Below are 14,928 nucleotides of genomic sequence, written 5' to 3' on the forward strand. Positions count from 1 at the left end.
AAGTTCACAAAAAGTGTTCTTTTAACTTTTTTCTGCTACATCCATAAATGAGCATATCTATACATAAATCATGCAATCTGATGAATGCATGTTACCAAAATCCAGAATTTACAAACATTGCTGCAAATTTGAAAGAGAGAAAAAGGATGCAGACAACAAATCAGAGTTGAAAGTGAAAGGAAAGAATCAAGAATACCTTAGCCTTATATTTACCGTAAAGATCATAGTGATTGGGAGTGAGATTGAGATCCTTGGCAATCTCAGAGATGTGAAGAGGTTCAACTGAGTTAGCAATGTCTATGTCCGCAGGAACAGGGGACACAACCTCCAACTTCCTCACTGTCTTTGACGAACTCATTCTTCAATCTTCTCAATCAACAACCTATGAATCTCAAGAGTGAAGACGACACTGCTGCTTTGACGATGAATCAGATTTATATGTTCTTTAATCTCTCTTCTTATTTATTGATTCTTATTATCTTATCCCCTTCAAAAATAACTATCAATAATATTTTGTTTAAATAATTATGGAAAATGTTTAGTGATAAAAAAAAATCCAAATTTATCTTATAATAATTAATAAATATTAAATAAAATAAATTTTGATTATTTTTTTAATATTACTGAAATAATAAATATATGTATTTTGATTTTGGTTGTAGAATATTTTTCGCTATTTTGGTTCTCTTAAAATTCAAAATTTTTTGTTTTGGATTTGCCAATGAATTTAATTTTGATAATATAAAACAAAAATAATTATTTTTTTATTTTAAATGCATTTATATTATTTAAAAAATAAATAATTAAATAATTATGTAAAATATTTTATATAATAACAAAATTAAATTATATGATAAACTAAATCATATTTTGAATATATAGTTTAATTAAATTTATACAATTTTATAAAAGAATTTGTTTAAAATAGTTATTTTTTATATCATGATTATCAAATGGGCCAAACGTGACTAGATTATTATGTAAAAAAATTCTTAAGTTTTACTATATTACATTAAATACCGACAACATTAAAAATAAAAATAAAAATAAAACAACAAATTTTAAGCTGTTACAAAAAGATAAAGATTATAGGACGAAAAAATTATGTATTTTGTAACGATAAAATAAAAAATTTAAACTTGTTTTCAATGTTATCTGGCTTAGTGGCTTGGAATTTTCGGCACTGAATACATTATCTTATGTGGCAGCTTCTGAAATGGTTGAATCAATGAATCTACATCATCAAAGACCCAAAAAGTTGAATACATTTAGGTTGTTGAAATGTTTGAAATCACTGGATAATTAATTATTGAAGTTATGCTCAAGATTTAAGATTTGAATACTAGTATACTATATAATTATTGAAGTTATGCTCAAGATTTAAGATTTGAATTTAATTAATTAAAATTTTAAATTACAAGATTTAGTGTTTATTAACCAACATGATTGATCAAAGTAATTAGATAAAGAATACTTTCAAAAGCAAAATGTTTGTTTTAAGTGTTCTTAAAATATATTGATTGCGTGTTTAACAAATTTTATATTCATCCATTTTTTTTAATCCACACATCTTTATCCCATTTAAAAATGTAAATTATCATTTTTTTATTTATGAAAGTTTAAAATATTAATAAATCTATTTATGAATGAATTATTTCATTTATTTATAAATAAATTTATCAAAACTATATTAATAGAAATAGTAATTTATTGCGTTCAACACTTAGTGATTAAAAATTTAAAACACCGTTACTCAATAAAAACAAAGTTAACACTTCTATCGTTCAATTCGCATAATTACTAAGTAACGACCTTAAGTAGTGTTTGTTTTGAGGTACTGAGACAGAGATTGAGAGATTGAGATTCAATATCGTGTTTGTTAGTTTAAAGATTGGTATTAAAATTTCTGTCTCTGTTTCTAAAATTTCAGTACCTTCAAAAAGTAGGGATACAAGAACTGAAATTTTTAGAGATGGAGACTAAAACTTTAATAACATTTTATACCTAAAATACTTTCATTTCAATTAATTAATTCTAATTTTACCCTTTGTGCAAATTAAATTAGAGTTTCATTCTTGTTTCAATTCATGTCTTCTATTTTGCACCAAACAAAATACTAAAATTTATTTCAATTCCTATCTCTTAGTTTCTGTCAATCTCAGTCTTTCCATCTCTGTCTCTCCACCAAATGCTACCTAAAGGAATTTCGGTCATGGGATTAGAGTTAGAAAAATTGTTGAAAACCATATTTTATTTTTTAAATTATTCTCTTAATTTTATATAAAAATTTTAATTTTTTTATCTTTTATATTTCAAAAAATGACAAATATATTTAAATTTGTACTCTATACGATCAATTGCTTTTAATCATGACCAACACAGATGGATTCTCTACCTGAAATTATGTTGATGGGCAAGCCTAAAAAATTATTCAGCAAGACCCAAAAAAAATTATGTTGATCAGCTAGCACGATTCTATGTGAAGCATTTCATGCACTAAAATAAATTTCATGTTGGGCCTTAGGCCCCGTTACATATAAAAAAAAAGGAACTTCATGTATATTATTACTTTATTAGTCATCTTACCATATTCAGGTTAACATTGCTGTTAGTCCTTAATTAGATATGAGGGACATTTTTTTTTCTATTTTTTTTTTAAACTTATCTCTTCATTATTCATCTAGTCGAACAAATAAGGAATTAGAAATCAAAAGATCCATGCATATAAATGACATTTAATTAGTTTGGATACGTTTTCCCCCATTCCTTTGTTTGTACCATGAATTATTGATATATCATTAATCATTAAATATAGATATAGAACATATCCTAAACCTTGAGTCACTTCCAAAGATATCTCAATTCTAAAGCACAATGGTGAGAATCTTGCACACTTGGAAGAAAAACAACGATCTAGTACCAACTCATGAAACACAAAGCCCCCCATCACCATCCTTCATCTTTGAAGATGATGTATCTAGGTTTGTTTTCCAAATGGAAGCACCACAAGAAGCCACTACAAGTACAGACACTGAAGATGAAGAAGGTCTAGAATCAATCGAAAGAAAACAATCTGAATCTCTCGAGGTAGAATCTATTATTTTTTTTAGATTCCATATCCTTGAGCATGCTCAAAATTTCGAATAACTAAGGTTAATTAGGACAATTGTCAGCAAAATCTTTTTAAAAACATGTTTTTATATGCACAATTTGTACCTGAAGTAAGACGTTCATGAATCTTCCTATTACATAATCAATTCCTTTAGCACTTTAATGTTGATTTTAAACAAAACCATGTTGAACAGGTTAATGAAGAAGAAGATGAAGCTCATAAGCTAAAGGAAATGGATGATCAACAACGACAAATCAAAGGTAAGAAAAAGATGGTAACATATGACATTGATAAGTTACAAATGTACTCAGAAGATGAGTTCCTTAACAAACACTATGAGAAAACATCATATTTTCCATGTCGCCTCCAACCTGAAGAAGATACATTGGATATACTCACAATGATTGTAAAAGAGAAACGAGGGATGATACGATCCACACGCAAAATGCTCAAACAAATGGGGCGCGAGCTTAAGAACAGTGAAGATAAGTTGAGCACCGTTGAAAAGAAGCTTCGAAAATCTAAGTGCTCCTCATCTACCTCTAGTTCACTTATGTCCTAATCACAAATTGGTCCGGGATATGGATTTTCATTAAGAAGCTTGTTCCCATCAACTATTTTATATCTTTTTTTATGGTGTAAGACACCTTAATTAGATTTCTACTATGAATGGTTTGTTGTCCTATACATGTATTTTTACGTCCTTGAATGGTCATGCTCTTATCTTTTATCTTAATATTAATAGCATGCACTTGGTAAAATAAGTTATCAAGATATTGTCATGAATTCAGATCTCGCAATAACACTAGAAAAAGAAGAAGAAAACAGACTTACAAGTTACAAATAGCCATCCAATATGCCTTTCTTTTGGTTTGTTTGAAGGTGGGCTTAATTACTATTTCCCAATTGGCCAATTCCCAATCATTCAAGCATGAATTACCTTGAATATTCCTCCTACATTTTTAACTAAATCAATAAAGCGGATAGAGAAAGTCTAGGGGCCAGCACTTTTATTAAATTTCGGCCAGCACTTAACCATCAAAAGGAAATTGAGCAATCTTATACCATTAGATGTAATCTCACACCATTAAAAACATTATTGATGGCTAATTGATGACTACAAATCACATAATCTACTGGCCCCCTAGCACTCCTCGGAAGGATATAATGATCATACCAGTGATGCTTGTAATGCATACAATTCTCTTAATTCAATAGACTTAACCCTTACTGCCACCATTATCACCCAAAAACAACAACGATTAACAATAACAAAGAAGTCAATACCTTGAATGGACAAGAAAGGTATGAAGTGTGAACATCTACAGATTTGATTCCTAACAAAATCAGAACATGAGTAGCTGCTTTTACTGGAAGTATTTGCCAAGTGTTTACAATATACATGGGATTTTACAATGAGGAGTACGCGTAAATATGATAATTGTAGCACTGAAAAACTGACATCTCATATATATAGGTGAAAATCAGGGCCAATGGGTAGTTTTGTTTTGGGATGCATCCACACCTAAAATACAAGCAAAAATTCCTCCCTAATCTTCTATACAAGGAGCTGAATACCAAAGAACTCACTGATTTGTGTTAACAAGGTGGAGAATAATATTCCAATCAAAATGTGACATGAAACAAAACTGGACACTAGTAACAACATAAACAAAAAAGACTCACATTTTTCTTAAGAGTTTGGAAGTAGGCGTCCATTATACATCTTATCAAGTAGTTTTCGCGCATCAGGCCTCCTTAGGAGACCTTTATTGTTTGGCAACCCAGTTCCTAAGCAAACTGGACACACAAGCTTTCCTCGACCTGTAAATATCAATCCCGCAAGTTAGTCCAATACATATGTCATTTGATTCCTGTAATAGGATAGAAAGGATGAAAAGAATAACACAGCATAGATGGGTTCTAGTGTCTCTTCTTTTTGAAAGTACTGGAATTTGCTTAAATATTGTCCCATAGACATGTCTCATGCGTCTCTACTATAGACATTACAAAATTCATCCAATAAATTTGAAGTTTTTTTCTTTGTTTTCTTCTCCAACTATGTTTTCATTCAAAACTCGTCTATCTTTTCTTTCCCAAGATAGTAACCAAACACAACGCCCTCTACATTTCACTCCCAAAGAAAATATGTTTGGGGTTGTTATTGGATTGATTTGGTTAGTTTCATGAGAGCTCCTTCTAAAGGTCTGAAAAAAATCATAGTAAGGAAATTTGTAAAGTAATAAAATAAGGGATTAATCCATTGAATATGTATATTATAACCTCTATCATATGTGAATCCCACTATCTTGAATCACTTCTTTACTTTACCAACTTTGAGTCTGATCCGAAAAGTTTCACTTCTATCTGAAGACAGTAACCAAACAAACACTATACTACGCCCTAAAAAGAAAAAGAGAATCACCCTACTAGTTTCCTAAATCCCCTTCTTTCTCCTTCAAAACCCTAGACTCAATAAATGCATGATTGAAAAGCATATCATCATTCATCAAAACATGACAATTGTATTTAATTTCCCCCAACAACAATATATAAGGGTAGGAGCAGGGTTACCGTAACAATTAGGACACTCAGTGAATTCATAAACATCTTTGGCGCGTTTCCTGTTGAGAGCTTTCCATTTTCCGGTACCACCGCACATGTCACAGATGATGGCACCACTTCCGCCGCAGTTTCTGCACACTGCTTTCTCCATTCCCGCCGCAGCAGTTGAATTTGGTGCAGCTGCAATTAGAGACAGAGCTGCACTCGAACACATGCACGTTAGACACACGCGCCTTGAAACCTTCACTGATGCTTCTTCCTGCATTCAATTATCAGTAGCAATAAACAAACAGAGAAAATTGAGTAACAGAGAATTTCAATTACCTGTGACTGTGAGGTATTGTGTTCTTGATTGTGTTGAGTTGAGTTAACAACACGAAGCCGCAGTGTTTTTACTCTGTTTGGAGGAGGAAGGCATCGATGAATAACAGTGATATTAGCAGAAGTAGAACTCGCCATTGCCATTGCCATTGCCATTGTTTTACTCCTCTTTCTTTCTCTCTTATCCAAAGGTAGCAAATATCCTTTGAGAGAGAAAGAGAATCAAATCAATGGATTCAATGCCCGCCACGTAACATCTCTACAATCTCAATCTTTTTTTTAATATGATTGTTAGTATTCTTTGTTTAATTTTGATTTTTTATTTGTTTTTCTTGTTAATAGTATAGATATTGTTATTTAAAGTTTTTTTATGTTTATTGATATATATTATTTCAATATATAAATTTAAAATTTTTTAAAAGAAATTATAGTCAAAGAGTATTAAAATAATATAATTTTAAATGATATAAATTTATGTATTTTTTTAATAATTTTTGTCTAAACATAATTTTAAATAATAAAATCCAAACAACATTTATTTTATTATAATTTATTTTGAAACAAAATTTTAAACATAAATCACTTCAACACTAACTTACGTCTTATCACAGTCAAAATTTGTAAAATCAATTTTATAAAAACTCATATTTACAAACTTTAATTCAAATACAAACTAAGTCTCAAGATATTTCTTAACAAATAATGGTACATAACCAATAAATTTTATTTTTTTAACTAATATTTGACCAATGTATTTTTATATTAAATTTTAAATCTTAAACTATAAATCTTAAATTTTAATAGTATAAAATAAAATATTAACTAATATTCATAAAAATTATTAATCCTCTAATATTTCTTTGTTAACATAGAGTGTGTTTGAAAAACTTTCAAAACAAAAAAATGTATTTCTATTAAAAGGTAAAATCTAATTCTATTTCAAATTCATAGTTTAGAACAATTAATTACACTAATAAAATGAATTGTGTTTTTTCCTATGTTATTCGTGTAATTCTTTTATTTGTCTTTTCTTATTTTCTTATGATGGAGTTAAAATATGTTTAATAAAGATAATTTTGATATTTCAATCTTTAGTAGTAATAAAATTACAAATAAGATTTATTTTAGTCTCATTTAGTTTAAACTTTAATGCAAAAATTAAAATTCTTTTTTGAGAATTAAAAATTATAATTTTATTATATTTCAAACTAAAAAATATTCTTTCTTTTTGTGAGAATTCTATTCTCAAAATGTTCCAATCACATACATAATATATAGATCAAATTTGAATTAGATATTCACTCAATTTTTGTCTTGAAGGATTGATACAAAATATACAAATTTATTTAGTGACCAATTTTCAAAGGAAAAATTTTGTAGTATTATTTTTACACCTTTCTTGTTTATAATCACAAAAATGATGCAAATATCAGTCATTCTCCCAAAATGCTCTCTCTATTCCCAACACCTATTAAAAAGAGCTAACCCAAGAACATTAGCAGAAAAAGGAGAGGGATTTCCACAGTTTTGTTTTTAAGCCCGCCTTACTTTCTCAGCATGTTTCAACTTTCAAGCATATTATCTAATTTGATATAAGATAGATTGTTATCTTATTTTATTTTCCATGCGCCCTTTAACAATAACAAGAACCATCACTTTGGCATTCGAAAGCATTTTATTCCAAGGTCATGGTCAACAGAATAAGCAATAAACTATGGGAGAGATAAGAATCGCCACTGCTTCTAAGTAAAGTTACCATAAACTACTATGTCAGCATGTCAAATGTACAATATCATGAAACTAGCAATAAATCAAACAACTGAAATTAATCTTGACATGGCAAAACCCACAGTTAAGCACTGTGATTGTGAGCCAAGCATCTAACCACTAACAACTCCGTCTTGAGCAAAAAAGTCAAAACTTCATTTAAATTGAAATCTTCAAAAAAAAAAATCTATTTCTCTGATTAACCATACTACGTGCACACAAAAAATCAGCCACCAAAACAACCACCCATATAAAGTACATATTGAAATATAAAATACACATTGAAAATAAGCTAATCACCACATGTATTTATACACAAATTCATGGTAACTGATTTGGTGGCTAATTTTTGGGGTGCACATAGTATTTTTGTTCTCTGCTCTAAGATTAGTCATTCTGTACTTGTTTCTTAATTGATGCCCTTATCTATGCAGAAAGAATCAAGCACCTCATAAACCTCCATTGGGTGACTTCTCCGAGCCCAAGCAGCTAGATTCAGCACCCATGCCGGCAACCGGTGATGCATCCTCATCAAAATCTTTTTCCATAGCTCTATCATCGTCATAGTCGCTTCCACCAGTACTGCTTTCCTCTGGTGTTTGGAAAGAATCGCCCTCCGTTTCATCCAATTTCATGTCCTCAGGAAGCCGCTGCTGCAGAGGCACAGCATCACTAATAACTTGGCCCATCTTCTGCTTCTCACGATAATCCTCCATTTCCACTCTATACCTCTCTTTATCCTTCATAGCCTTCTCTTGATAAACCTAAAAAGTTCAATGAAACTCAACATGTTACAATAACTTAAGATACAAGAAATGAAAGACTCATGCATGAGCTTGTGCACCATTAAACACAAGTTACTTACTACTCTTTCTGATTCATTCAACTTGTTCCAGAGTTCGCCAATGATCCTACTAATCTCCCTGTCCTTCCCATGATGGTGTGCTTTTAGCCTTGCATGCTGTTCCGCAAAAAAGAAATTGTAACCACTTCTGTTGGGTTTTGGATGAGCAGGATCTCTCCGCTTTATTTCTGATTTCTTTCTGCGCCGGCGCCGACGGACACCTAACGGAGCAGAGGCGCCACTGTTGTTGGCCAAAACTCCGTGATGAGAAGTAGACAATCCAGGTTTTTGTGGAGCCTGATAGAGGACGCCTTTAAGTTTCTCTGAACCTATTGTTACAGTAACTAGATAGCCACTTTCGAACTTTCCATCAATGACCCCAATCACCTGAGACCCTCCTGAAGATTTTCTCATGGCTGAGACCACAATAGAACAAACAGTACTAGTGTTATCAACTATATGCAATAAGTATGGAAAACAATTTCCAGCCATCCTGAACAAAATATGAGCAATTCCTTAGATCTTATAAATAAGATTAAGTGGTTCAGAGGTCTTTGGTGTTTAGGTACATAAAGTGTGAAATATGCAATTGATAACACACTAGATATACTTGTTAACCAACATATTTACTTGTCCAGTGGCATGTAAAATTGTAAATGAATATTTAGGTCTTAGATTGACCTTTCAACTTAGGCAGTTAACCCTGTTTAACTTTTAAGTATCTACTCCTAATACTGTATGACTAAAAAATGAATGGCTATCACATGTAAATTAATATTAGTTGTAGAGACCCCAAAAAAAAAAAGCTCATTTCTTTGTGGCTAGCAACTAATCTTATTTTGCATTGGGAAAGAAGAGACCTTCAGGCAATTCAGCAGCATTAGCGCTCGACTGTTGAAAGACCGGCGATTGAAATCCTGATGACGGCAGCATAAACTGTGCCTTTTGCACTGGAACTGGAATGGATGATTGACACTGCAGACCACCTGCCGAAGAGAAAAAGCCTATTGGTGCATTAGATTGGGTTCCGAGTATGAAAAATGAGATTATAACAAACAAGCTATGTGGTGTAAATGGCATACTGGAAGCAGCTGGACTCCATCCAGGGGCTTTGAAATAGTAGATTTGTTCATAATGGTAAAGCAATGAAGCATAGTATTTCCGCAGAACAAAAGAGGCATTTGTAGCTGTTGATGGAAAATTGAAAGTTGCAGTTACTTCCTTCCATTTTCTCTCTTTGATTATCTGCAAGACAGAGTGATAAATGCAATTACTATCACTACATCAAACAAAACAAAACAAAAATATTGTTCATGAGAACAGTTAAAAATATTTAGTTTTAGTGACCAACTTCTCAGACAAAATGCAATCATCTTTCTATTCAAGGCAATATCCTGAATCAATTACAATGTACAAAAGACATGTGAAGTATTTGGATTAAAAGTATAAAGACAAGGATCCAAATGAACAAAACTTCCAAAGAAAATTCACAGACAATATAATATTCAACTATATTATAACTAATGACAGCATAAAAAAGGGTAACCATTTCTGAATCACATACAATACAACGACTTTACAAGCATAAAACACATTGTTGACCAAGCTTGAAAGAGTTGAAGCTACCATGATAAACGAAACATCAATGAAAAAAGACATTTCAAAATGGCTCCCTGATACATGCGAATAAAACTTATTCGTAGCATCACCTTTTCCAACCAGTTTTATCAAGTGCTTAATAAAATTATGACAGACAAGGCATAAAATTTTATAATGCTTCAACAACAGCATGCTGCATGTCTTCGATAAACATGTAGAGAAAGGAGGGGAAAAACTTATCCCAGCATTGGATTTGGACGACAATTATAGGACATGAAAATGCAGATCAGAAAAAATAGAACATCTTTAACTCCATTGAACCAAACTCAGAACATTTGAGGTTGGTGATAATCAATAAAAACTTCTTTAATCAACATACGGATCATTACTTTCATGCCCAAATTCAAACAGCATACAAATGTTTAAAAAAGTAGTATAGGTTCAACAGAACCTCTGGACTGTGGTCATGGTGGAACAGAATATTCAGTGATTCCGGAAAAAAATAATAGTAAGGGAAACTGCGCAACCAAATATAAATAATCACAGCTTACCTTCTCAATACCTCCTCTAGAAGTTACTTCAACAAAGAGTCGATGCAAATCTAATTCTCTTCCCCCAATAATGGGAATCCTGGGACATAATTTCAAATGTCGGAAAAGGAACTCAAAAGGTGGGAAAAAAATGTTAAGTAGTCACAAAGCTATGCAAATCAGCAAGGCATTAGTAAGGTGCAACATTTCCAAAATCCACAGAAAACTATAAGCAGAGACCACACTACTGATCCACAATCAGGAACCAACTAGAAAACCAAATAGATCTATAACATCAGAATGCCCTTTACTATTAGAGAGTTATTAGAAGGCAAGTAATGCCAACATCAATAGGGAAGAAAAAGCAGCAATATATATACAAATTACTAAAGAATGTGATGCAGGAATTCAAGAAAGAAACCAAGACACACTCCAAGAGTATAGAATAGAAGTAGTAAAATAAAGAAAACAAGACATGTATATGAGGAGAGCTTACATGAACTTGGTGCCCATAGAAGAGTGGAGCTTCTCCAAGGTTTCCATGAAGAGCTTGGGATTGTTTGCAACCTCCTCGTAGCTTGCTTGCGGTGGAGGATACACATAATACCCCGAAGCTGAAGCTACTCCAGCATCTTTCATTGGTAACGGGCTCTTACTGGCACAAGAAGCTGATGCCATTAACAAGTTGTTGTTCTATTTTCAGCTTTCACTATTTTCCTGCCCCAACATCAACAAAGACAAAACAACCTTGGTGTTAAGTACATAGTTGGGAAAAAAAAGTGGATTAGGATGTGAAAACTGAAACTGCAATAAGAAGGGGAAGAAGTAAAAGAAGAAAACGTCAAAGACTGTTCACTGGATATTAAAAAGAAAACAAAAAGTAAAAGATATGAAAGTAGAAAGTAGAAATAACCACTTACATGCAGGCAACATAAAAATGAGAAAAGACAAAAACTGAAGAGAAACAGACAAGTTCACTGGATAAGAGAAGAGGAGAACTGTACCATGAAAAGAATATATAAAAACAAGAGAGAGAAGATAGAGAGAGAGAAATAAAAATCACCATCAACATCACCATTAAGCTGGAGATTCAGGACTGAAACAATCCACGACAGTGATAAGATACACAACACATGCTCAATGGGGTGGTGATGATGAAGTAACTTGTAGTGACAAGGGAGATACAAAGCCCAAGAAAAGGAACCAATGGGACAGAAAAGCAGTGTCATAGCCATGAATTCCTCCAGATTACCGAGGATGTTACAGCAAAAGAAACCATTCAAAGCTTCTCAGAAAAGAAAAGAAGCCTCTGAAAAACAAACAGAGGCCAAACCAAGTAACACCCTTTTGGTCTTTGGTAATAAAGACGCACCCAAAAAGGACCCTTTCTGTTTCTACTCTCTCCTTAACACTCTTCAACCACTGTTCACAGAACCTACATGAGCCTATAACTGAACCCTTTTTTGTTTTGACGGGTCCTATAACTGAACCCTGACATTACTACCATAGGGGATAAATACACGACTTAACAACCATATTCTTTTGACATAAATATGAATATGAATATAATAATGATATTAACTTAATGTCATGCAACAACATAAAAGCAAGTCAATACTTTTATTCATCTTTCTCTATAATCTGACACTGTTTCAGGGTTGAAAAGAGGGGTTTGTGGGGAAGGTGCCTAAGTAAATACCTTTTTTCCTCCAAAGAAAAATTCAAATAAGATTTCTTGTCCTTGCACTCTGTAATGGTGGCCAATGAAGACAAAATCACAAAACAAAACGTTGATAAATCAAAGATTAATAGCTTATCAACCACAATAATAATAATGAATTATAAATAAATAATACTAAAGAATAAGAAAAGGCACGCACTGTTCATTATTACTACTTTATTTCTCCATGCGCATTAAGGAATTAAAGAATAAACAAAAATAGAGTAAGTAATGCATGCGTACATGAATAATTAATATATATAAAAAGAAGCAGCATATGACGAGAATCAAATCCAGAGGCAGAGAAGCAAAAAGTGTTTCTTTCTATTATCATTATCTTCTTCTTGTTAATATTATAGTATGATTATTATTATTATTATGAAAGAATAAATCTAAATTAGAAAAATAATAATGATAATGATATTATTAAATTATACTTACCAACAGTAACAGAGAATGGAGCATCAGAATCATCATCTATCTAAAATGAAATGACAAAAAGGAAGAGAAGCTTTAAAGACGAATAAAGGCGCTGTTATTAATAAAAAGCTTCGGAAGATGCGAATGGATTGGCGAAGAAGAAAAATTTAACCCTATCAAATTCCATAATCACTTTTTCAAAATGACAATCATGTCCTGCTTCGGTTTTCAATTCATGCAAACTACACGAGGGTGATTCTGCCTTTCTGTGTGGATTTTGAGATTCAATTTTCAATATTTGTATATCTCAATTTCTCAATCTTACCAATTAGATATATCTCAAGAAATTAAATTTTGAAATATAAAATCTGAATTTAATTTTAATATATTATTAAAAAATTAATTTTGGTATATTGTTAAGATTCAATTTTCAATATTTGTATATCTCAAATTCCCAATCTCACCAATTAGATATATCTCAATAAATTAAATTTTAAAATATAAAATCTGAATTTAATTTTAATATTTTTAAGGATACATGATAACATGTTTAAATATTTATATATTTAAATATTTTTATTTAATAAATATAAAATAAATGCATTAAAATTTTAATTTTTTTATATTTTTAATAAAAAATTAATTTATAAATTTAACATGGACGTTTAACATACAAGTTAGATAAACCATATTAAAATTATAAATTAATTTTGTATCAAAGATACTGCTAATTTTGTACTGGAAAATACTATTTTTACAAGTAAAAGTTAAAATGATTGTAATCTTGTTATACATCTAAATTTTTAGGTTCAATTAGGGGTGGTAAACGGATCTAAACCCGCCAGGCCGGCCCACGTAACTCGCCAATAAAGGCGGACTGGATTGAAAAATTGGGACCGCCTAACCCGTACTGCTTAAACGGCGGGCTTTGGCAGGCTTTGGCGGGCTGGGACGGGCTTCCCCGCCGGGTTTAATATTTTTTAGCAATGGATATTTTTACAATTTTTTTGCCAAAATTCAACTTTTTCCAACCTAACTTACAAGAGAATGAAGATGAAAATTGAGTGTTTTGGATTATATTTATTTTTTTAGAAACAATATTTATAATTATGTTTTGAATTATATTTATTTTGTTTTGGGAACAATATTTATAATTATGTTTTGGATGAAAACTTGGTTTATAATTATATTTATTAGATATTTATAATTACAAAGACTTTAATGTTTGTGAATATAAAAATTATAATTTGTTTATACTTTTAGAAATTATAATAGTTAAAAGTAAAAAACTTCCCCGCTTGCCCCCCAGATTCAATCTACAAAATTCAAGTTCATTAGTGATAGCATATCTAATACGTTCCAACTTTTTATTTTCTTTCGAATGATTTTGTACCATTATATATTTCTTCCTCTTTTTTTATTTGATTTTTTGTGTTTTTGTTTCTGTTAATAGGGTAAAATAAGAAGAATTAATTATTGTAGAATTTATCAGAAAATAATACTAAAATTTTTTAATTGTAACATAAAAAAATTTTTATTTTGACATGAATATTTTTTAATCGTATCATTTTTTAACTAAATGATGTAACTTTCTTATCAGTTGGATAATATTAAATTCATATAAGAGGTTCAATCATTTATGTGTCATTTATAACAAATTGATGTATTTTTTTATTCTAAAATATATTTAAATGTATTTTGTTAATTGAGTGAGTTAAGATTTTGAATTTGTAATTCTTTAAAATTTTGTGTGTCATTTATCAAATATTTATATGTCATTTCTAATTAAATGATATGTTTTGTCATTACTAAATTGTAGTATTAAACTAAAGAAGAGGAAGAAAAAAAAGGAGGAAGTATTTTGATATAGTAACAGATTTAAAAAATTTTGATAATGGGAGCAATATATATAATATAATAATAATTTTTTTATAAAAATATTATGTGTATATAAAAATCAATTATCAGACTATCCATTAATTATTATATATTTGTGTATAAATACATGTGTTGTTTAATTTATTTTTAATATGTATTTTATATTTTAATA

General features: G+C 30.6%; 4 protein-coding genes across 9 annotated transcripts in view; 1 reads left to right on the forward strand and 3 right to left on the reverse strand.

Moving 5' to 3' along the window:
• The window catches only part of LOC107467640 (formate--tetrahydrofolate ligase), a gene marked incomplete in the record, with an annotated part of 2,909 nt that extends 2,439 nt beyond the window's left edge, over positions 1-470 (reverse strand). The window contains 1 exon segment of the mRNA XM_016086773.3: positions 197-470. Within this exon segment, the coding sequence (XP_015942259.1) occupies positions 197-358 (162 nt within the window).
• Positions 471-2,563: 2,093 nt separating this feature from the next.
• Positions 2,564-3,674, forward strand: LOC107467613 (uncharacterized). The gene is made up of 2 exons (XM_016086749.3): positions 2,564-3,087; positions 3,306-3,674. Exons 1-2 carry the CDS (start codon positions 2,875-2,877, stop codon positions 3,672-3,674), a joined length of 582 nt encoding a protein of 193 aa, XP_015942235.1. The 5' UTR covers positions 2,564-2,874.
• LOC107467642 (protein PHOTOSYSTEM I ASSEMBLY 2, chloroplastic) lies at positions 3,333-6,237 on the reverse strand. Of its 3 annotated transcripts, none has more exons than XM_052253674.1 (4): positions 6,002-6,237; positions 5,687-5,936; positions 4,799-4,936; positions 3,333-3,483 (listed from the first exon to the last, which is right to left on the reverse strand). In XM_052253674.1, the coding sequence occupies exons 1-3, from the start codon at positions 6,152-6,154 to the stop codon at positions 4,806-4,808; spliced, it is 534 nt and encodes a 177-aa protein (XP_052109634.1). In that variant the 5' UTR covers positions 6,155-6,237; the 3' UTR covers positions 3,333-3,483; positions 4,799-4,805. The 3 variants fall into 3 exon arrangements, with proteins under 3 accessions (XP_052109634.1, XP_052109633.1, XP_015942265.1); XM_052253673.1 differs by lacking the exon at positions 3,333-3,483 and adding an exon at positions 3,501-4,066; XM_016086779.3 differs by lacking the exon at positions 3,333-3,483 and having other exon boundaries at positions 4,492-4,936.
• A 1,497-nt stretch (positions 6,238-7,734) lies between these two features.
• LOC107467641 (high mobility group B protein 15) lies at positions 7,735-12,916 on the reverse strand. 4 transcript variants are annotated; one of them, XM_016086775.3, is made up of 8 exons: positions 12,900-12,916; positions 12,438-12,486; positions 11,235-11,455; positions 10,760-10,838; positions 9,692-9,854; positions 9,470-9,613; positions 8,631-9,025; positions 7,735-8,529 (listed from the first exon to the last, which is right to left on the reverse strand). In XM_016086775.3, exons 3-8 carry the CDS (start codon positions 11,414-11,416, stop codon positions 8,215-8,217), a joined length of 1,278 nt encoding a protein of 425 aa, XP_015942261.1. In that variant the 5' UTR covers positions 11,417-11,455; positions 12,438-12,486; positions 12,900-12,916; the 3' UTR covers positions 7,735-8,214. The 4 variants fall into 4 exon arrangements, with proteins under 4 accessions (XP_015942261.1, XP_052109799.1, XP_052109798.1 ...); XM_052253839.1 differs by lacking the exon at positions 12,900-12,916 and adding an exon at positions 12,619-12,669; XM_052253838.1 differs by lacking the exon at positions 12,900-12,916 and having other exon boundaries at positions 12,438-12,522.
• Between the last annotated feature and the right edge of the window lie 2,012 nt (positions 12,917-14,928).

This window comes from Arachis duranensis, chromosome 9 (genome assembly GCF_000817695.3).
Source record: "Arachis duranensis cultivar V14167 chromosome 9, aradu.V14167.gnm2.J7QH, whole genome shotgun sequence".
NCBI classification, from domain to species: domain Eukaryota; kingdom Viridiplantae; phylum Streptophyta; class Magnoliopsida; order Fabales; family Fabaceae; genus Arachis; species Arachis duranensis.

Bases quoted from the DNA above. Each gene is read 5' to 3' on its own strand.
- LOC107467613 (XM_016086749.3), top strand. From the start codon at position 2,875: ATGGTGAGAATCTTGCACACTTGGAAGAAAAACAACGATCTAGTACCA. The intron at 3,088-3,305 runs GTAGAATCTATT...CATGTTGAACAG, and splicing joins AACAATCTGAATCTCTCGAG to GTTAATGAAGAAGAAGATGA.
- LOC107467642 (XM_052253674.1), bottom strand. From the start codon at position 6,154: ATGGCAATGGCAATGGCAATGGCGAGTTCTACTTCTGCTAATATCACT. The intron at 5,937-6,001 runs GTAATTGAAATT...AATTGAATGCAG, and splicing joins ACAATACCTCACAGTCACAG to GAAGAAGCATCAGTGAAGGT. The intron at 4,937-5,686 runs GTAACCCTGCTC...TGATATTTACAG, and splicing joins TGAGTGTCCTAATTGTTACG to GTCGAGGAAAGCTTGTGTGT.
- LOC107467641 (XM_016086775.3), bottom strand. From the start codon at position 11,416: ATGGCATCAGCTTCTTGTGCCAGTAAGAGCCCGTTACCAATGAAAGAT. The intron at 9,614-9,691 runs GTATGCCATTTA...ATGCACCAATAG, and splicing joins ATGGAGTCCAGCTGCTTCCA to GCTTTTTCTCTTCGGCAGGT. The intron at 9,026-9,469 runs GTCTCTTCTTTC...TTGTGGTCTCAG, and splicing joins TGCTGCTGAATTGCCTGAAG to CCATGAGAAAATCTTCAGGA.